At 38.8% G+C, this 21,913-nt stretch overlaps 1 protein-coding gene across 1 annotated transcript in view; it reads left to right on the top strand.

The window, feature by feature from the left end:
* Positions 1 to 21,913, top strand: part of GALC (galactosylceramidase) — a 47,048-nt gene that overhangs the window by 2,417 nt on the left and 22,718 nt on the right. The window contains exons 2-8 of the mRNA XM_036275702.1: positions 7,292 to 7,360; positions 7,611 to 7,674; positions 9,910 to 10,023; positions 11,929 to 12,068; positions 14,110 to 14,148; positions 15,606 to 15,736; positions 18,793 to 18,948. Coding sequence (XP_036131595.1) covers positions 7,292 to 7,360; positions 7,611 to 7,674; positions 9,910 to 10,023; positions 11,929 to 12,068; positions 14,110 to 14,148; positions 15,606 to 15,736; positions 18,793 to 18,948 — 713 coding nt within the window. The remainder of the gene's footprint in view (positions 1 to 7,291; positions 7,361 to 7,610; positions 7,675 to 9,909; positions 10,024 to 11,928; positions 12,069 to 14,109; positions 14,149 to 15,605; positions 15,737 to 18,792; positions 18,949 to 21,913) is intronic.

Below are 21,913 nucleotides of genomic sequence, written 5' to 3'. Positions count from 1 at the left end.
CCCTGGTCATGCTGTCAGGTCGCCTCCAAGGTGTCGGAATTTGCTTGGTCTTTCTTTGATCCTTGGTAACCTTTGGGTCTGTAGGGTTTATGGTGGTGGACCTTTGGTTGAGAGGGATTTTCTTTTTTGTCCCCCAGACCACAGCTAAAGCTAATTTTATTTGAAAATGTTAAGGCTGAACTTTTGACTGGGTTGTTTGTTGGGTTGAATCAATTGGAACTTGCACCCTCAAATGCAATTCAGGACTAGCTTTGAATGCTTGTTTGCTGGGTGGATGTCTTATGCTGGTTTCAGCCTGCTGATAACCAGTGTTGTGGCTGGACTGGTTCTTATGATTGCAATGCACATAGCAATAACCTTCAGGAAACTTGGGAGGAAAAAAAAGTTTGTTACAAGTCCTGGAAAGTACAAGGTTGATTGCTCCATCTCTCATTGAACACCTGGGACCATACAGAGAGTTGGCAGGTGAGGAAGGGGGGTGGTGGTGGTAGCATGGGGTGTCTGCTTTTATTGGGGTGGAGGGTGGGGGCCGAGTGTTTTGCAGACTCACTCTATTGGTAAATTTAAATTTAAAAGCCCCGCCCCAACCTGGTTCTTTATCTAGTTGTGTAGCTGGCAATGCCTTTATTTGAGATAGCCATCTTTGAGGTGGATGCCTCTTTGAAGTGGATGCCTCATCAATCAAAGCTTAAGTCAGGCACTGGCGTTATGAAAAAGAAGAAACCAATTATCAGGGCTATCTGTGCAACTCATCCTTGATGCTGAGGCATCAGAGTCAATGATAACATTAACTGCCTGGGAGCTGATATGCTAAAAATCAGGGGCAGGGCACCTTGCAACCCAGAAAGTATACACCTAAATAGGATTATAGTAGCACTCCTATAATGATTATACAAGCAATAGCCTAAAATCCAGTCCATAGCCATTGTCCCAAGTCTATGGGCCCCAAGTCAAGTGATCTAGGGGCCTTAGGAATGTGTTCAAAGGTTTTGGTAATATTGTGAAATATTTTAACATCTTGGGCCATCTGGTGGAAGTGGGTTTGAACCTGTCCTGAGTCGGTAGATTGCTCCATATCTCATTGAACCAGTCTCAGTTCTGAGAATAGGTCAGTTCAGTTTAAAGGCTGTGTCTCATTTCAGGAGGCGATGATGCAAGTGGGCTCCCAATGGTTTAAGTATTTGCATCAAGTTATTTAACAAGAGGCATTTCTATGGAAACAAAAGACGAACAGTGGTTCGTGGTTGGAGCAGGCTATAAACCCAGTCTGAGTCCTGAGGGTGGTCAGTGGAGATGATTTCTGGACGTGAGGCTTGAAACATCTTCAGAAGGAGTGAGGGCAGGCAGTGGCAGTCTAACAGATTTCCTAGTGTGCGCTTGAATGTCTCTGGTGATGGTTCTTAATGGCCCACAAAATAACAGGCACAAGGTGCTGCAGTGGTGCTTGCTCTGAAGTTTGTATCAAGTTGTCCCACTCTAGAGTGCATGGCTTCAGGAAAAGGGCAGTTTTAGTTTTCAGTGATTCCAAGTCAGAAGGGTGGGAGAGAAATTGGAAACATTAGTTTGGAGGGATGTAGCCAGATATTGGAGGAAACAAGAAGAATTCAGTGTGCAGTCTGGTTTATAGGTGGAAAACCTCAAAGACTACAATTGGATATACACAAGGGTGTTCCATAGTTTTCTACTGAAACATAATTTTTCTCTCTACAGTCACCCCCACTTTTATCAGAGATAATCAAAGTAAGACTAATTTGTTTGCAAAATAAGTCTTGTTTCATTAAACTTGGCCTGATTATTTATATAAGTGCAGAAAGAACAGTGATTGACCAAAAAGGCTCTTTTAAGTGTGATTTGCTCGACCTTTTCATAAGGAGTCTTAGCTTGTGTTCTTTAAAGTCTCCCAAGGTTAGGAAGCCAAGCCAAGGACTTGCCATCAGACTTTACTTACAATACCTGTAGATTTTGGCCAATTCCTCTCTTCTTGAGGTCCCTAAAATATGAAGTTTCTGGACCTGCCAAGAAGTGATCTTCCTTACTCTCCTGGTAAGGCTGCTGGGAACTCAGTCAGCAAGGTACCAGGCTAATTTTTCCAAGGGGCTTATAAGGTCAACCTTGGTTCCAAGTCTGTCTGTTATATCTGGCTCTACGGACATCTGACTCAAATATGCCATTCCAGTTAAAGCCTTGGTAATCAGCGTTTCCAATTGTGTCCTGTCATGAGGGAGGCAGATTCTGATTGAACTTAAGCGAGCAGCTATACTGCCAAGAAGATAAGAACACCGACGTTCTGAATTCTGGAGGGATCAGGAAGGGAGAAAAATGGTTTCATCTTTGTCCACAGGGATATACTTTATCAAATTGCTGTAAGTCATAGATAGCTTAAGAAAAAAAAGGTTTCCTTAAGTCTGGAAAACATACAACATGAAAGAACCAACAATGTTTCAAATAGAAAGTCATAAAAATTATGATCATCCTCATCGGTTCATTTGCTTTCCTTTAATTCTTGTTGATATTTTGTTAGCAGTTCTATGAATCCCCCTTTACTTTAAGGGTTCTGTCAGTTCTTACCAGTGCAGTGGTATGGTCTGAAGGTTGTCACAACCCTCTCCTAGAGTGCTTTCCACAAGTCTCCTTGAAGATGAAGCGCTCATGCAGAAACACTTGAAAAAGTGTCAGATGAAAACAATAAATGTCTATAAATGACATTAATTTTTAGTGTAGCACAAGACATTTACTGTCAGATCCAAATATATTTAGTTTCTCTGTAATAAACCAAAAGTAGATAAACCTTTATTCAATAATTAATGTATTATTTTATATTATTTGGCAATGATCTTTATATTCAGCGAGTTTCTATCATTTAACTTCAACTTAGCAAAACTAAGGTTTCAAGTTACCAGAAAGATTTGAGTTACTATTTTTTTTTTTAATCCTCACCTGAGGCTACTTTTCCATTTATCTTCAGATAGAGTGAGAGGGAGGGGGTTGGGAGGAGGGAAAGAGAGAGAAAAATCGATATGAGAGAGACACATCGATTGGTTGTCTCCTGCACAACTGCAGCCAGGGCCGGGGACCGAACTGCAACTGAGGTACGTGCCCTTGACTGGAGTGTCCACGGGCCGACACTCTACTGCTGAGCCAAACTGGCCAGGGCTGGGTGACTATTTTTAAGAGGATATACCATGAAACATAATTGTGAGAAAGTGGATGCCTGGCAATCAAAGCTGCAGCCAGGCCCTTGCATTCCAAAAATAAAAGCCCTCGGTCAGGGACTACTCTACGGTGGTCTGCCGCCCGACCACAGATCTGACCTTCTGCTTGGAAAAAATTGTTTTCCCATAACCCAATGGATTTTTCTTCATTTTTACACTTTTATTTACTTATGTTGCAATGCCACTCATAGGTACTGGCCCATATTTCAATGTAGCCTGTCGACTAATGGGCTAATTTGTTATCCTTTTCCTTATTTTTGTGATTTAAACCTGGACTAGCTACTGTATCATAAAATGAGGACCCATCTGTCCTGCTATCAGTTCTTGTGGTATTAAATCCAGTGTTTAAACTTGTTGAAAATGGAAGTCTTTGATTATGTTGAACTCGGTTTAAAATTATTCAAATGAGAAGAATTGTTTCATAACTCAGAGCAGGTGGATCTTATCTATTTTGTTTTGATAGTGTTGCTGTGTATAGTGCATTAGTCATCTTAGAAGCTCAAATACTGATTAAAGAAAATGGTTGCAACACAATATTTGCATACCATTTTAAACTTCTTTTTGGAGTCCCTGGTACCTAGCACAGTCTGTGGCAGTATGTGTCTGGAATGTTCTCATTGACTCTTCATATCCCATAGGGAAAGCAGCATGGTGTAGTAGTTAAGAATGTGTACTTAGGAGCAGATTGTCAGAGGTCCATTCTGGGCCCTGCCACTCACTCTCCAGCCTTGGGAAAGTTTCTTAACCTCTCTGTGTCTCGGTTTCTTTTCTGAGGACACAGTGATACATGCCAGGTAGAAGTATTGTGAGGATATATGTAAATTACTTAGGATGGCATCAGGTACACTATTGATTTTGGTTAATATCATTCTATTTTCATAGATTGGGGAGGAGGAAGTTATCCCAAGGACTGTAAGTAAAAAAAGTGTTCCAGTTTGGGTATATAATGCCTGCCGTTTATTGAAAGCTTATTGTGCCAGCTGCTGTGTTAAGGCTTCTTCCTGTGTTGACTGGAAACAGCTCCAGGCCTTATTCTGGGAATGTGATTAGTAATTTGGCAATTTGTTATTGCATGATGGTGGCATATCCACATTGGCTATTCTACTCTTAACTGACTTTTGTCATTGACTAATCCTTTTGCATTGGATGTGACTATGGGCTTGCAGTAGCATAGTGATGTGATGTGTCTGCTTAAAGACACACCTGCATTTGGCACTTTCGGTGTTAAGGATAGGAGTGTAGAGAGGGCAAAATAACCCCTCAAAACAGCAAAACACACCATTTAAAAAAATGTATTTATTGATTTTTTTTTTTTTTTTTATCCTCACCCGAGGATATTTTTTCTTTTTTGTACAGATAGAGTGGGAGGGAGAGAGAGGAAGGGAGAGAGAGAGAAACATCGACGTGAAGGGACACATCGAGTGGCTGCCACCCGCACGACCAACCAGGGCCGGGGACAAACTACAACCGAGGTACGTGCCCTTAGCGGGAACCGAACCCGGGTCTCTCCGGACCGCAGGCCGACGCTCTAACCGCTGAGCCAAACTGGCCAGGGCGTATTTATTGATTTTTTAGAGAGGGAGGAAGGGAGAGAGAGAGAGAAACATCGATGTGAGAGAGAAACATCGATTGGCTGCCTCTTGCACGCCCCTTACTGGGGATGGAGCCTGCAACCCAGTCATGTGCCCTGACCTCTCAGTCCATGCGAGGACGTTCCATCCACTGAACCATACCGGCTGGATAAAGCACACCATTCTAATGGCATGATGCAGGGCAGGAAGCATTGTTTACATTGGGTCAAAGATAGGTTAGTATGCATATATAGTGTTCATTCACTTATGGAGTGCCTACTTAAGTATTTGAGACTCTGCTGGTCTGTAAGCTATTTGAGAACAGTGGCTGTATTATTAAAAACAATTTGTGCATATAATGCCCAACATTTATTGAGAGCTGACTGTGTGCCAGCAACTGTGCTAAGTCCTTTACATACATCTTATTTTAGTTTTAGAACAGCTGAATTAGTAAGATAACCCACTTTGCAGTAATTTGCCATTGGTCACAAAGCTTGTAAATGATGGAATCAGGATGCAATTAGGTTGCTTATGCCAGTGCAACAAACGAGAATATAAAAGATATTAAATAAGTGTTTACCAAATAAGAGAACAAATGGGATATGAGATTAACCAAGACACAATCCCTGTCCTCAAGAACATAGAAGTGAGAAGAGTAAAGCAGTGATTAAGACACAGGGCTGAAAGATGCTGGAGGGGAGTCCACAGGAGAGGCACCCTTCCTTGAGCAGGTGGAGGTTGAGCCAAAGGCTGGAGGATGAATTGGAATTGGCCAAATGAGGATGTGGAATGCATTCCAGGACGAGGAAAGAGAAAACACAGTTTGATATATGTAGATAGAAGATGTGAGAGCGGCAAGGCCTAAAGTGTCAGAGTTAGGATCCAAATAATTTGGGTATAAAACTGAGCAACTTAAACTTTATTTTGGAAGCTCTTGTGGGAAAGGGAGATCTTGGTAGGTGTAAACTGAATAGTTTCATGGTTAGATATGTGTTTTGGGAAAATTAATCTGGCCAGTAGTGTGACAATAGAATACAGGGAGGCAGACGGGAGACTTAGACCGTTCGGGCCACTCTACTAATTGAGGAGCCTAGATGAAGGCCTTTGGGTTGAAGAGGAGGGGATGGGTTTTTTGAGATAACGAGGAGGTCTTGGTGACTGAAGATGGATGGGAAGTGTGGTGAAAGGGTGACCCTAAGTTTTGGTTTAGGCAGATTGCTGTTCTTTACTAAGATAGCAAATGCAGGAGAGGAGCTGGTTGGGGATGTGTTGAGCTTGGGGTGGCTGGAGGGTCTGTGGCTCAGTGGCAAAGGCTGGGGAGGTTCTAGGTGTGAGGGAGATAGATATGGGCACCACCAAAATGTCAGAAGTAGTTGTACATGAGAGTGTAAGGCATAGTGCTGTGTCCTCTAAAAGTCAAGTATCTTGCCCTTGTCATGCACCTGGCAAGGTGTCAGTGGCTTGAACCTAGGGTTTAATCTGCCTTCCAAGCCTAGTGATGTGCCAGTGTGTCATGATAAAACCTATTTTCTTTCTTCCCCTTGATTATGTTGCTCACCGAAGTATACATTATTGCTCACTTACTGGTTTTGTGATTTCTTTGTCTAAGCAGTCATCAGCCACAGTTTAGGTGTGGTCAGATGTTGGTCCCTGCACCTTCCACCTCTGTCCTCCCATGCATTCTGATGCCAGTCTTGTGTGAGGTTTCCTTAGTGCGGCCTATACTGGGGAATCATTCTTAACAGAAACAGAGAGCACTTACAAATCTCTAACAAGGAAGAGGAGAGGAGTGTTTCCTTTCAGCATTGCGGCTTGTAACATTTTCCTGCAAGATGTTGAGGGTGAAATTACCTGAGCTTCATCCTTCCCATCCTGGCCCTTAGGTACTATGGTTGACAAGTGGTCTTAAGATAGAGAACCAAAGTTTCATTTCTTTTATTTTTTTATCCTCACCCAAGGACATTTTTTGATATTTTGTTCAGATAGAGTGGGAGGGGGAGAGAGAGAGAGAAACATCGACATGGAAGGGACACATCCAGTGGCTGCCACCCACATGACCCAACCAGGGCCAGGGACAAACTGCAACCAAGGTACGTGCCCTTAGCGGAACCGAACCCGGGTCTCTCTGGACACTCTAACTACCGAGCCAAACCGGCCAGGGCTCATTTCTTTTAAAAAACACCCTCTGAGTCAAGGCCCTCAAGATAAATTTGTAATCATGAGGTTCATCAATAGACTTAGCAAGCTTACCTCCCAGCCAACTCTCATCTCAGAACAGAAACTTGCTTGTACGGAACCTGTGTTTTAGCTATTGGACAAACAATAGCCCCATTTGCCCAGTGATTGGTAGAACAGATATAAGCAAAAAAATAACCTGGGAAATGACTTTCCACAGCTCGGCTTTGCCTAAGAGCTGGCTAAATATGGGTGTGCTAGGTGGAGTGTACTATGAAAATGTATTCATGATTGGATTTGTTTTGTTCATACTTTTGAAACTTTTTTTTTTAGGCAACCTCCCGGCTTTTAATAAATTACCCAGAACCCTATCGTTCTCAAATATTGGATTATCTCTTTAAGGTAATGGAAAATAATTATTTAATGCTAGCTGCGATATTTTATAAACTCTGGTGAAATCCACTCATGGATTTGATCACCTTCACAATTCTAGTTTTTTAAAAAATAATGACAAATTACTTTTGGGATAAGTTGCTATTTATTTGAAGTTTTGCTTTGGTTTTTCTCATTTGTAACATCAAAGGCAAGCAATTGAAGTGTTTCGTCCTTCATACAATGAGTCACAGGTTAATACTGTCACTTCTTTCTCCAGCCAAACTTCGGTGCCTCTTTGCATATTCTAAAAGTCGAAATAGGTGGTGATGGGCAGACAACAGGTAGGAATATCTGGGGAATGGGACCCACCCCCCTCAGCATTTGAATCTATACTTAAATTTATGGATTGTGATTTCAAAATATAAATAATACTGACTTTTTTTGATATTAATTATTGCTTAGTAGATTTGTTCCTTAAGGTCCTTTTCCCCTCTAGTTATTTTTTAAAAATTGTATCAAAAGATGCATTTTTTCCCCTATCAAAAACAATAGTTGGACTTTAGATTTATTGTTTATTTAGTTGAAGTAATTAGTAGTAAATCCACAGTTTTTTAAGAGCTATACTCACTAGATAGAGCATGGGGGCAGTTTGGAATTGTATTGAAAAGTTTAAAAATAAACTTTTAATATTGTGTAAAAGATGTAAGGTGTTATTGGTTTTAAATAAAATTGGTGAAAATATAAGTACTCAGTTTTTCACATATATAACTCTTTTTTTTCTTTTCAAATAAAGTTATTATTATTATTTTTTTTTATCCTCACCCGAGGACATTTTTCCATTTTTTTGTTCAGATAGAGCGGGAGGGAGAGAGAGGAAGAGAGAGAGAGAGAAACATCGATGTGAAAGGGACACATCGAGTGGCTGCCACCCACACGACCAACCAGGGCCGGGGACAAACTGCAACCGAGATACGTGCCCTTAGCGGGAACCGAACCCGGGTCTCTCAATACCGCAGGCCGACGCTCCAACCGCTGCGCCAAACCGGCCAGGGCTCAAATAAAATTATTTTTAACGACCAAATCTTCAGTCTTTATTGTGACCATTTTGGTTGACTTTGTGTAGTACATGTAGTCAATTAAAAGTTTATGGGCCAGCCCTGGCCCATTTGGCTCAGCAGTTAGAGTGTCAGCCCTCAGACCAATGAGTCGTGGGTTTGATTTCACTCAAGGGCACGTACCTCCATTGCAGTTCGTCCTGACCCTGATTAGGGTCCTGTGGGACACAACCAGTTGATGTGTCCCTCTCACGTCGTTGTTTCTCTCTCTCTCTCCCCCTCTCCCTCCCTCCCTCCCTCTCTCCCTTCCACTCTATCTGAAGATAAATAGAAAAATATCCTTGGGTGAGGATTAAAAAAAAAAGTTTATGGGCCAGTAGTTTCCAGGAAGAAGGAAAAAGGGAAGAAAATGAATTTAATTATCTCAATTATTATATATAGCTCATTATTTATAGGTCAGATTCCACTGTAGTGAGCTCTAGACTATTGTCTGTGTACTTACGTTCCTGTTAGTGATCTGAAAGTAATTTTGTTTTTTAAATCCTTACCTGAGGATATTTCTCCATTTATCTTCAGATAGGGTGGGAGGGAGAGAGGGAGGAAGAGAGAGAGAGAGAGAGAAACATCAATGTGAGAGGGACACATTGACTGGTTGCCTCCTGCACGACCCCGACCAGGGCTGGGGACGAACTGCAACCGAGGCACGTGTCTTTGACTGGAATCGAACCTGATACTTTTTGGTCCTGGGATGACATTCCAACTGCTGAGCCAAACTGTTTAGGGCTGACAGTAGTTTTGTTAAACAGATATGTCTGTAGTGGTATTTGTGTTTAATTTATGTTGAAAGGAACAGAGTGTGAGAGTTGGTGTCAGGAGCCCAGGGATTCACATCCACGATTGAGAAGCTGGACACTGAGGTGATGTGAACTTGAGGTTGGAAATGGGGCTTTGAAAACCCCAGAGGCCAAAAGCCCAGCAGAATGTAGTTCTAGGAATTTGCAGTTACATGAGGTGGCAACCCTTCTTTCAACACTGCTTATAATAGAAAGTTGTAGTTTTATAACCGAAGATGCTCACAATGCTTAGGATAATGAAAACAGATGAAATACTATGCTTGGATCATCTAGCCACAAGTTATATAAGATTTTTCTTTTTTTGACTCCCCTCCCAGTATCCCAAGTGCTTGTCAAATGGTACTTGCTCTTTATTTTTATTAATTAATTCATTTTTGTTACAGATGTTTCTCCCTTTTCCCCCATTAACACCCTCCCTCCCACTCCCGTTCCCCCCCTCACAGTATTATTATCTATGTCCATTGGTTGTGCATATATTGTTGTTTGGTGTATCTTTTCCTGGCTTATACCCCCCCCCCCATTTACCCCACTTCAGGACTGGAATTGCAATACTACTTCTGTGAAGCGTGTGTGTCTGTGTGTGTCTGTGTGTCTGTGTGTCTTGGGCCAGTGGCACCACGATGCACCACTGATGGACTTGCCTTTCCCTTGGCTCTCTCCCACTCAGATGGCACCGAGCCCTCCCACATGCACTATGCATTAGATGAGAATTACTTCCGAGGATACGAGTGGTGGTTAATGAAGGAAGCTAAGATGCGGAACCCTAATATCACACTGATGGGTAAGAAGTGAAGTTGGCCATACTTTTGCAGTAGGTTTTCCTTTAACTTTCAAATTCTGAACAAAGGCTCTATTAATGCTGAAGTACTAATAATGTAATTAATACTACCAGTAGCAAAGCATGTGCCAGGCACGGTCCTTTCTTTGCCCTTATATATTATTGTTTATCTTTATAATAATTCTGGAGTAAGGCATTATTATTCCCATTTTACAGAAGAAGCAGTAGAGGCTTAGAGAGGTTATGCCACTGACTTAAGATCAGATAATTATTAAGTGGCAAAATTAGATTTAGAAACTGTTCCATTCTGGTGGGTTTTTTTTTAATGCTAAGCTACTTCAACAAAATTTGTCAAAGGGCAGTGTTACTTATAAAATTATTTATTACATGCAGCAGTACATTCCAACTGTTTGCAAAATTGTATATTACATGTAGTAGCAGTAGACCCCATTTCTAGAAGTGGCACATATTAAAGGTTTCTTGTTTGTGTGCTTTGAATCTCAGTGATGTGGTGGTCCCTGTTCCAGGCATTGGAAATGCCGAACAATCCAGCCCCCAACTCCTGCCCTTGTGGAGCTTGGCTTCTAGTGGCAGGATCATTGGATGATTCTCACATGGGGCTATTGTCATTTCACAGTTCTCTTGTAGCAGTGTACACACTTGTAAAATATTTCAAACATACACAGTGGTGGCATACTTTCATCATTTGAAATTAATTTGATTTTTTTGCAACAGGCTAGTACATTCAGGCTAAGTTCAGTGAGATTAATGAGATGTATTTCATAGACTTGATTTCAAGTGATTTTAAAAATGACTTTCAACAATTAAAGGACAAGTATACATTTTTCTAAATTCAAAAAATGAGGAGTCAGTGTGTTTTTTTTGTAAATGGACTTTTGTAAGCAATTCCAGAAATGTTTGGAGCAGTAAAAAGCACCATTGACTTTAGTACTTATTTACCCATTGGGTTGCTTTCAAGGTCAGTGCTCATTTAAATGCAGAAAATCTGGCATGCTGAATCTAAGAGAGAATTACACATGGTGGGCTTGCAGAATGTATTTGGCATTTCCTTGTTTTAGAATGCTCCTTTATTTTAATGTCACATTCTTATGTAAATACTCTTAGGCATTCCTCTGGAGTTTAGAAAAATAAAGTTTGTCATTTTGATTTTGAATTTTCAGTGGTGAACTAGATTGGTAACATAAACAGTTAAGGAACTTAACTTTGAGTTTATTTTAATATATTGGTGACAGAATTAGGATGTACAATTGTAGTTAGAGCTTCTCTACTCTTATTTTTTTACTTAATAATTAGTGTATTGGAACAATGTGGATTATTTAATCTACATAATTTAACAAAGGTATATTTTCCCAATGGAGTCATTGGCATTTATATTGATATAAGGACAAAATAGTTTTATTTGATTACCTTATTTATATTTTAAGTAGCGTTGGTAATGAATGAGGAATTTGTATTATACTTACCTCATAGGAGTAGTTAAGCATAACCTTTCAGTACTCTTTGATTTGAACTCAGAGAACATAAATTGGTTATTGAACATACCCTATATTAGGTGATAAGAAGTTAAGTATAACAATTGTTAAGTATAACAATTTAAGGTTATATTTCTTTCTGTTGGTAAGTATCTTTGTGAGAGGGTTTTTTTTTTTTTGTTGCTGTTTTTTTTATTTTATTTCTTTTTCTTGAAAGAGCATTGAGAGTTATTGAATCTGACTCTAGGGCTCTGTAAGGAATTATAGCATCCATAGACTGGAAGGGATTTTGAGAATTTGTGCATGAAATATAGTCTTTCCTTTAGCCAGATCTGTGTTGCTTTGCTTGTGTTCCGTTTATTTTCTTTGTTTTCCACAGTACCAGCATTGTTATACCCACTCTCCCTCTCCGCAGGGTTGCCATGGTCATTCCCTGGATGGCTGGGGAAACATTTCAACTGGCCTTATGTAAATGTTCAGCTGACTGCCTACTATGTCATGTCATGGATTGTGGGTGCCAAGCGTTATCATGATTTGGACATTGATTATATTGGGGTTAGTAATGTATTTAAAACATGTTTACCTTTTGGACATCTATTTGTAGTTTTGTTAAAGTGGCACGTTGTTGACTAACCATTTTGTGTCATGAGACTAATTTGTTCTGTTGGTACCTGACAATAAAATAAATTAATTCCATGTAACCCTTTAATTCCTCCTCTTTGCCTATCCATATTCTTTCCACTTCTGAAAAATATATTAAGTATTTACCTTTTCTGAACTATTTTTTTTAATGTTTGTTTTTGGTATCACCCCAGCTCAAATTCTCCTTCTTCAAAGCTTTCCCTAGTTTCTCTAGTTCTTAAAACATAGTATGTTTACTATACTGTTTAATGATTAATCTCATTTTTCTCTATGAGTCTTCTGTTGTTCTAAACCAGGGGGTGGAAAACATCCTTGAAGGACCAAAGAGTAAATATTTTAGGTTTTGTGGGTCACAAGGTATGATTAAGGATATTATGTAGGTAATTACATAACCATTTAAAACACATCCATTAAAAACTGGGAAAAGCATCTTTTGTCCTCAGGTTATAAAAATACAAGCCGTGTGGCAGATTGGCAGGCTGGCCGAAATCTGCCTACCATCGGCCTAAACTGTTATTTAAGGATTTAAAATGTGTAACACACGTATGTTGTCTTTCCAGTTGGTCTGCTGACAGGCTGGAGGCATGCCTCCGACTGCCTGTACCCTCCAGAGCCTCACACACACACAGTGGGTCTCCAAACCCTTTTGTTTATTAATATACCATCTGTCAAAACTGACCTGAACGTTTTCACACCATCAGCCAGCAATTATTGAGCTCCTGCTGAGTTGCAGGTACTGTGACTCTTATGTTCAGGGACACCAGGATTTGTAAGCTCTTGAGTTTGAGAGAGGAGCAGACACTGGCAGGTAAACGAGGGTGAGCCAAGGGCTGTCAGCCAGAAACGAGCACACTTGTTTTTAAACCCCTTCTCTAAAGTATAACTGAAAATCAGTTTGTATTTGAGAACTTTCTTAAATGTTAAGGTATTTTTAACCTACAATGAGACTAAATGTAGGTTTGGGCCTATTATTGTAAAGTCACACTTAGAAACTCTTTTCTGGTAAATAATGGGTGATTCACATCTTTTTTAGACTCTTAATAATCACATGCTATGGTGAGGAGCTTCTTTGATAAGAAACTCTTTCCTGTATCACTGGAGGGACTGAAAAGAGTTATAGCACCTGGACTCCAGGCCCATCTGGACTATTGATGGTTTTTCTCAACTGCAAAATGGAAGTCATGGAGGTTCTCTTTCAGCTCTAAATCCCCATACTTCTTGATCCTGAACCTAAGGGATTTGTGTATGTTCCTTATTAAGAGTTTGCTTTTGTGATGTAGCACATTGTTGTGATTCTCTGTGTGTGCCAAAAAGTTACTCCTGTACAGTGTACTTGCAGTAGTTGGCTTTCTGGTGTGCCTGTAGGGATCCTGTAGGAACTGTTGCAGCCACCCTCTGCCTGTGGTCTCCAGTGCCAGTGTAGTTCCTGCACATAGCACATTGTCAGAATTAATAGAAAAATTCAATGAACATTTCATTTTTGGAAATCTCTGGAATAAATAGTTTTTGAAGATACCAACAGATATTTTAAGCTTTTTAAAAATAGTATTTTAATTTAATTAAAATTTTTTTTCTTTATTAATTTTAGAGGGAGAGAAAGGGAGAGAGGGAGAGATAGAAACATCGATGAGAGAGAACTTCGATTGGCTGTCCCCCCACTCGGGATTGGGCCTACTACCTGGGAATGTGCCCTGACCAGGAATTGAACTGGCATCTCTTGGTGCATGGGTTGACGCTCAACCACTGAGCCACACTGGCTGGGCAGTATTTTAATTTTAAAATTTATGTTGTCTTATAAATATCAATACATTCTATAACAGGCCATCCCATTAAGTAAATTAAATGCCTTTTCAGGTGATATGAAAGATGATGAGAGAAATGGCATTTCATGATAATGTCTGTTTTCTGACACTTAAAATCTTTTAGTTCACACTTTTGACTTTTTGTTTTACAGATTTGGAATGAGAGGTCATTTGACATTAATTATATCAAGGTCTGTACAACTTAAAAATCTTTTCATCTTTAAGTTATTAGTGAATAATTCTTTTGTGGTTCTATGGAAATTAGTAGTAAAAACTATGTATATTTTTACAGCACAGTTATTGGTTTTGATAGTTGTGACACAATTTAGAGCAAAACCTTAATAATATTTATATTCCTGATTAAAGTATATGTAATTCCCTGTAAGCCCCAAATTTTATTTTATATATATTTTTACAATTACAAGTCTGTTCCAGTTCCTTTGTATTCTAATTCAACTTACCTGGTTTGAAAAACTGCTGTTTTAAACAGTTTAAACCATTTCTTTTTCTCTCAACCTTTAGTTTACCTGCAGTAAAACATCTCAGGATATAAAAACTTTTAGTGTGTAATTGACATTTTGTAGCAAGATTTTATTGGAATCTGTGTCCTGTTTGTTAAAATGCCCACTTAAAGAGTGCAGTAATGGCAGATGAATGTAGGTACTCAGGTTTGATAAGCTTTATGAATATATATTCCGTACAGTGTAGTAAGATGGCCCCTGGAGATAGCATGTATTTGTTTCTAAGAGGAGAAATTAATATAATATAATCAAGTGATTTATATAAAGATGGCAGGGCTCTTATTTATTTTATTTTTGCTATTTACATTGTATTTAAGATTTACCTTGGGTTTTCAGTAATGTGGTTTTAAAATTATGTCTAGAAAATCCCATCTGGGGTCTGAGGGTGGTGGTTGGAAAGGGATGTGTGTATCTCTGGACAGGACTGGGCACCAGAGTAGGCTCTTGGTTCTTTGTCGATTTATTTCCTGTTAGAATTTAGCCTGTTGCTTTTAATTTCCCTGGGTGGATAGTTCTGCAGGTAGATTTTTATTGCCTTTCCTGTCTACACATGTGAAAGACTTGAGGATAGCAATGGAAAATTTCTTCTTATTATTTCTAGTATGTTACAAAATATTGAGAACTGTAATATTTTCAGTAATAGAATATTTAAAGACACTGGAAAATACTAAAAATAAAATTTTAGTTGAAAACATTTTACCAAATGGTATATTTAATATGACCCCAATTTTATTTTGTGTCTGCCTAAGAAATTTCCTAATAAACAATAAACTTCAAAACAATAGTGGTTATTTCTGGGTAGTACTATTATGATTTTTTTCTTTTTAACTTCCATCTTCCCACCCAAATATTTTGATGGTTAAACATAATTTTGAAGGCAGAGGGAAAATCCCTCTAAGGCATCTTAACCTCATAGGTTTGTTGATTTTCTGTTTACATTCCCATGAAGTGGGTTATCTGGATAATAATGTTTTTATTTTCCACAGGAGGCATGCTTCTACTGAGAAATAATATTGACACTATTGTCTAGGATGCTGATTTTTGAAGATACTTTAGCTACCTTGGTGGTAATTCAACAGCTGAAACTCATTTGTCACCTTTCCTATGTCCTGTTTATCCTCCAAAAGGTTTTAAGAAGAATGCTGAACTACCAAGGTCTCCAGCGAGTGAAAATCATAGCGAGCGATAACCTCTGGGAACCCATTTCTGCCTCCATGTTGCTGGACCCTGAGCTCTTGAAGGTGGTCGATGTTGTAGGGTAAGGAATGTCTTACTTTAACACTGGGCTTCCCGCTGCTTGCTCTGAATGTTGACTGAGCCCTCCTTTTTGTGTTTTCCTCCCGATTGGATTACGTTTTCAGAAAGTAGCTTTCTTGTATTTACTTAGTGAAAGCTTGTATGACTGATATTTCATTCCTTTTTCTTTGACATGTATGAATTTGGGGATTTTCTATGACAATGAAAGGTATTAGTAATTTTTAAAAAATGTGTTAATGTTTGCAGTAATAAAACATGGCTTTGTTTAGATTAAGGGGCAGAATAGTATTTAAGTTTTAGAAGTTATAGAAAGCAATGTTGTGAAATTAATTCCTAATTCTCAGACTTCCTGTGGGTGGGAGGTGTGACCACTGACCGTGACTTTTGTTATGTGTCCTTAGCAGTATGGCTTTGACCCTGCTCCAGTCCACTTTTCAGCCTTCTGGGCCTTGCCCTCACTGTGTTCCAGCAGTATTTTTTTCCCCTTCCTTATTTATTTTATTTTTTCTAGTTTGAGAAATAATTGTCAAATATCACTGTGTAAGTTTAAACTAAACAGCGTGATGGTTTGATTTACATATGTTGTGAGATGATTACCACCATAGGTTTAGTTAGCATCTGTCATCTCATATGGATACAATAAGAAGAAAATAAAAAATAATTCCTGTTACAAGAGCTCTTAGGATCCTGCTCTCTTAACAGTTTTCCTAGATATTGCGTGGCAACGTTATCTAGTCACTGTGTTGTGCATTGCATCCCTAGTACCTATTTATCTTATAACTGGAATTTTACCTCCGACCACCTTCCTCCAATTCCACTCCCACCCTTACCAGCAATGTTTTAAAAAGTGAATTTTAATTTTATCTATCATGACAATGTATATAAACATTTGAAAAATAGAATACATGTATGTGTGGAATTTGTTCTTTATTCACTGTGAAGACTCTGCTTGCTAATGGTTTTTTAAAATGAAGAATTTTGAATGTACACAAATATAAGCAGAATAATATAATGAATATTCATGTTCCTATTACTCAGCCTCCACAAAGATGAACCCATGGCCTTATCATGCTGTGAAGTGACAGAGATGTTTTGCCTAATTTTATACACTTAGACAATTCTTAAAGAACTGGATACTGAAAGAGACCCAGATATAGTATTAGTTCTGTCCTTCTTTAATCAGATCATTTAATCACTTAGCTTTTAAATGTAATATAACAGTTCTATTGTTTTCTGAATGAGGGATATAACACCTATTTCTATAATTTTAAAGGAGATACTTTTTCAGATTATAAAAATAATGTATACTCATTATAGAAAATTTGGAAAATGAGAAAATTATAGAGTTATAATTACTCATAATCCTAATATCTACAAATTATTGGTAACATAATAATGTACTATTTTCTAGTCTTGCTGTTTTTTTTATACAAGTGTATTTTAACCAGAGATATACCCAACTTACATTTGGCTTTGGCTGAGGCATTGAGGCTGAATGTCATGATCACAGAATGAAGTTCTAGGATAGAAGAATAAATCGAAAATATAAAAAAAATATTAAAATTAATATTATTACAAATGTTAGTAGTCAGATTTTCCAAGTTGGCCATTATGGTGCCAAGACAATGATGTGTTAACCCTGTTAGATGCTGGCTTATTCTTGTGGTCTCTCTAGTGTATATATGCCTGTTTTCAGCTGAAGTCAGTGACTCGACAGAATCTCAGTGGGACCGCACATTTTCCAAATATTTCTTTTTATATTTTCTATTATATATACTTTTTTCTCATGAAGTCATGAAATGCTAAATTGATGTTGTGCCCTAATCCATCTTTATTAGGTATAATGAATTCCCTAATAGGACCTTCTCTTAAAAGATTCATAACCTGAATGGAATTAAATAACTGCAACCTAAAACAGGACTTCATAATCATTCTTATAATGTAATGAATAGGGCTACACCAAACCACAAAGAGATAATCCAATCTTTAGTATCTGCTTGTGTTGTTATTAAATATTTTGTAAATAATTGTTGGCCTAAAAAGTATATACTCGTGTCCCTAAAGGTATTTAGCTAATGTGCTCTTTTATTATTGTATTAACTGTCAGTCTGTTTCCTATTTCACATTTGACGTTTCTTAGTTGTTTTTATTCAGTAATCAATAGTTTCCACAATCATCATCATGACAGTGGTTTGCTCTTGGAATCATAAATATACATTTATGCTTCATCTGAATGACTCCTCTCAAATGCTAGACTAGGGGAAGGGTTCATTTCTCCGGGGCAGGGTTTCTCATCAAATCAGAAAATATTTGATATTTTCACTGGATAATTCTTTGTGGTGGAGACTTGGCCTGGGCCTCGTGGGATGTTTAGCAGCATCTCTGGCCTCCATTCCCTAGATACCAGCAGCAAACCTGCCTTCTCTGCCAGGCAGAATCGCCCTGTGTGAGACACCGCTGCTCTGGGATTCTAACTTGTGGTTTTCCCAGGTGGTTTGCTCAAGAAGGAACTCTGTGTGGGTTTTTATTATTTTTTGTTTTTCTCCGGGAGTAACTGCCAAGCTGTCTTTCTCTGTCTCCTAGGGGTAGGAGAAAGGGAGGAAGTACTACTTTATGTAACAGACTCATTAATCTTCTTTGCGGCTTCCTTCTTACTCTTCCTTTCCCAGTGTCCCAAACCCTACGTCCCCTGGGAAGGCCGAGTCCCGTCTCTGCCTCATCCATCTCTTGGAGTGTTCTAGGCCGTGGCCTCCTGCTGCCTCTATCTAGCAGCAAGCTTGCAAACATTTCATGATTTCCAGAAACAGAAATTTCTCATCCGTCGATGATTTTCCTTCCCATTTTGTACATGGTTATAGGTTTATCTCATCTTAAGGGCATTCTGAGACACAGGATGGGAAGCAGATACTTAAAATCACTCTGACATCTGCCTGCAAGCTGCCCATTGTTTTAAAGTAGAACACGTTGGAGAAGACATATATTTTCAGTTACTCAACAAATGGATGTAATTGCCCCATCTTGACCTTTTCCCATTTCCTCCCACCCTTTCTTTTCTAGAGCTCACTACCCTGGTACCCATTCAGTCAAGGATGCAAGGTTGACAGGGAAGAAGCTTTGGGCGTCTGAAGATTTTAGCACTTTAAATAATGACGCGGGCGCCGGCTGCTGGGGTCGCATTTTGAATCAGAATTATGTCAATGGCTACATGACTTCGTAAGTTATTACAAACTTTTAAAGGTTTTTACCTTGAAAATTTTCTAAAACACAATAAATAGAAAAATGTACAATGGACTTCCATATTCTCACAACCTAGATTCAGTGATTGTAGACATTTTGCCTCATTAGCTTCATCTATACCTATATCTATACCTAAGCTACATTTATTTATTTTCCTATATTTGAATATAATCTGTATTGAATAAAGTCAGGTTTTTTGAGCTTTCTACATAGGAAAATTCATGCACTTCTATGATTTTTAACAAGGTGTATATGTTTGTGTGTGTGTATATAGACATTTAATGAATGATTATAAAGTAAAATTACAGGTGTCATGACATTTTACCCTAAATATACCATGTTGCTCCAAAAATAAGGATATTTTCTTGTATGATCTCAATATCATTTTGATATATAAGCGCATAAGAATATTTTAAAAAGCATTTCTAATACCCAGTCTCTATTCAGGTTTTCTTAATTGTCTTCAAAAGTGTTATTTATATATAACTTTTTTAAAAAATGTAATAGCCAGTGAAGCACCATGCATTGCATTTAGATGGCATGACCCTAAAATCTCTTTTAATCTGGAAATTTCTTTCCTTCCTTATTTTTCATGACAAGACTAGACAAGTGCTTGTGGACTAGACACCACTGTCGGGCATCTAGACACTGATTCCTGATAGTGCCACTTAATCTGTGTCACTGTTTCCGGAACAGAGGTTCTGGATAGAACACAACTCTTTTACTTCTCAGGGAAGCATTTTTTATCTTTGAGAAGCTTTCATTATAATTAGATTCAAATTAGCTTTCTAAAACAAAAATAAATAGAACAAAAGCAAGCCAATACATGCTTTTGTGATGTTAATGTGAGCTTATGCTATTCTAACAGCCTTCTTTGTTCTTTTTCTTCTCTTTTTGAAAGAAAAGATGCTTCTCATGCAGAGTTTGGGTCTAAGGATTTAATTTGGTATTGGGAGTCAAGCATGCTCAAGGCAGAGAATTTGGTAACTGCAGATAAATACAAAGTAGGAAATAAAATCACACAAGTTTTGCCATCCAGAAGTGACTATTCTTAAAAACACTGGGATATGTCTTCCCATTTACATTATATATATAAAATTTTAATACAAAATTGAGACTGTACTATATACAGTCAGGGAATAAGCTGCTTTTCACTTAACAAGGCATTATGAACTTTTCCTCATTTTAAAGTATAATTTGACTTCATCATTTTTAATGTTTACATCTGTTCTTTTACATAAAGCAGATTCCCACACTTGCCAGGTCTCTGGAAGCACCTGCTACACTTGCTTACACTGATTCTTTGGCAGCTGCCCTGACCTGCTGAACCTAAATCTCCAGGGAAGGCTCCTGGGACTCTGGTGGTTGTCAGTGCTCCACGCAATTCTGATATCACAAGGCTTTGGGAAACACTGATGTCGAAAATATATTCTACCTCACTGAATATTCTCCTCTCCCGATGAATGGAAGTTGTTTCTTTTTTAGTTAACAGCTCAGTACACCCTGAAATGATCAATTGTATACAGATATCTTTATAGACATCTATGATTATTTCCGCAGGGTGTGTTATTGGAAATGGAGTCAATGTCTGGGTCAGAGATATATAGATTTTCAAGGTATTTGTGTATATTTCAAAGTGCTCTCCAGATAGTTTAATTTATATTTTCTAGCTCTAGCCAGAGGAGATACCACCACCGTGTAAGCCATGGGTAAAATCGTGAGAGCTCTTAAAATTTTCACTGGTAGTAAGGTTTTTGAAAATTGGGACTATTATTTCTACTTGCATTGATAGAATTAGAAGACCTTGATTTTCTAAGAATGTCAGTCTGTCATTTTGTTATGGATGAGGACTTGATAAGAAAAATAAAATTCTGTGTGTAAGCCCTGGGTTTTTCTTTTTAGCTGTGAGGAACCCAGCAGTACCAGGGTCCAGAGTTTCCCTTTTGCCCTTGGATTTTCCTGAGAACCACTGAGTCACAGTCTTAGGGGTCAGCACCCCTGTGGCCATCTGAAAGAAGGGACCAAAATACAGACCAGCAAGCTGACCCAATTAGTATTCATAGATGAAGCAGAATCATAGCAGTGCCACAGCCCAGACCTGGTTCTGTCCTCTTCACATGAATTCGTACATCTAATTCTCACAGCAGTCTCACGAGCTAGGTGCAGTTCTTACCCTCATTTTACAGATGAGGAAACTGAGGTCCAGAGAGGTTAAGTGGTGGAATCATGATTTGAACCCAGGCAGTCAGAGTCTAAGAGTTCTCAATTTTAAAGCTTTGCAGCTACCCAGAGTCAAGTTCATAAAATTATATCATGAAACTGGGGCATTAAGAAGGCTGACTATCACAAGGAAAGCAGGTATGGATAAAGCCTTTATTTGTGTTTGACTCAAATTTGTGACATGTCTGGTACTGGTAGGGCATGATCCATGTTCTGTTTATACCACTGCACAGTAAAATTGTACATCTTCATGGGTCAGTTGATTGAACGTTGTCTCATGCACCAAGAGATTGCTGGTTTGATTCCTGGTCAGTGCACATGCCCAGGTTTTGGGCTCCATCCCTGGTAGGGAGCGTGCAGGAGGCAGCCGATTGATGTTTCTCATCAATGTTTCTGTCTCTCCCTCTCCTTCCTCTCTCTCTCTCTCTCTAAAATCAATAAAAAAATATTAGAAAATTGTACACCTTATATTCATTGGAATTTTTTTTTTCCATTTTTTGTTCAGATAGAGTGGGAGGGAGAGAGTGAGAGAGAGAAACATTGATATGAAAGGGACACATTGAGTGGCCGCCACCCACACAACCCAACCAGGGCCGGGAACAAACTGCAACCGAGGTATGTGCCCTCAGTGGGAACCGAACCCAGGTCTCTCTAGACCGCAGGCCGATGCTTCAACCACTGAGCCAAAGCAGCCAGGGCTTGGAATTTTTTATTATGTGAT

Source organism: Molossus molossus, unplaced genomic scaffold (genome assembly GCF_014108415.1).
Source record: "Molossus molossus isolate mMolMol1 unplaced genomic scaffold, mMolMol1.p scaffold_m16_p_1, whole genome shotgun sequence".
Classification (NCBI taxonomy): Eukaryota; Metazoa; Chordata; class Mammalia; order Chiroptera; family Molossidae; genus Molossus; species Molossus molossus.
Note: the sequence above shows the minus strand (reverse complement) of the source record. Positions and strands in the feature narration are given on the sequence as shown.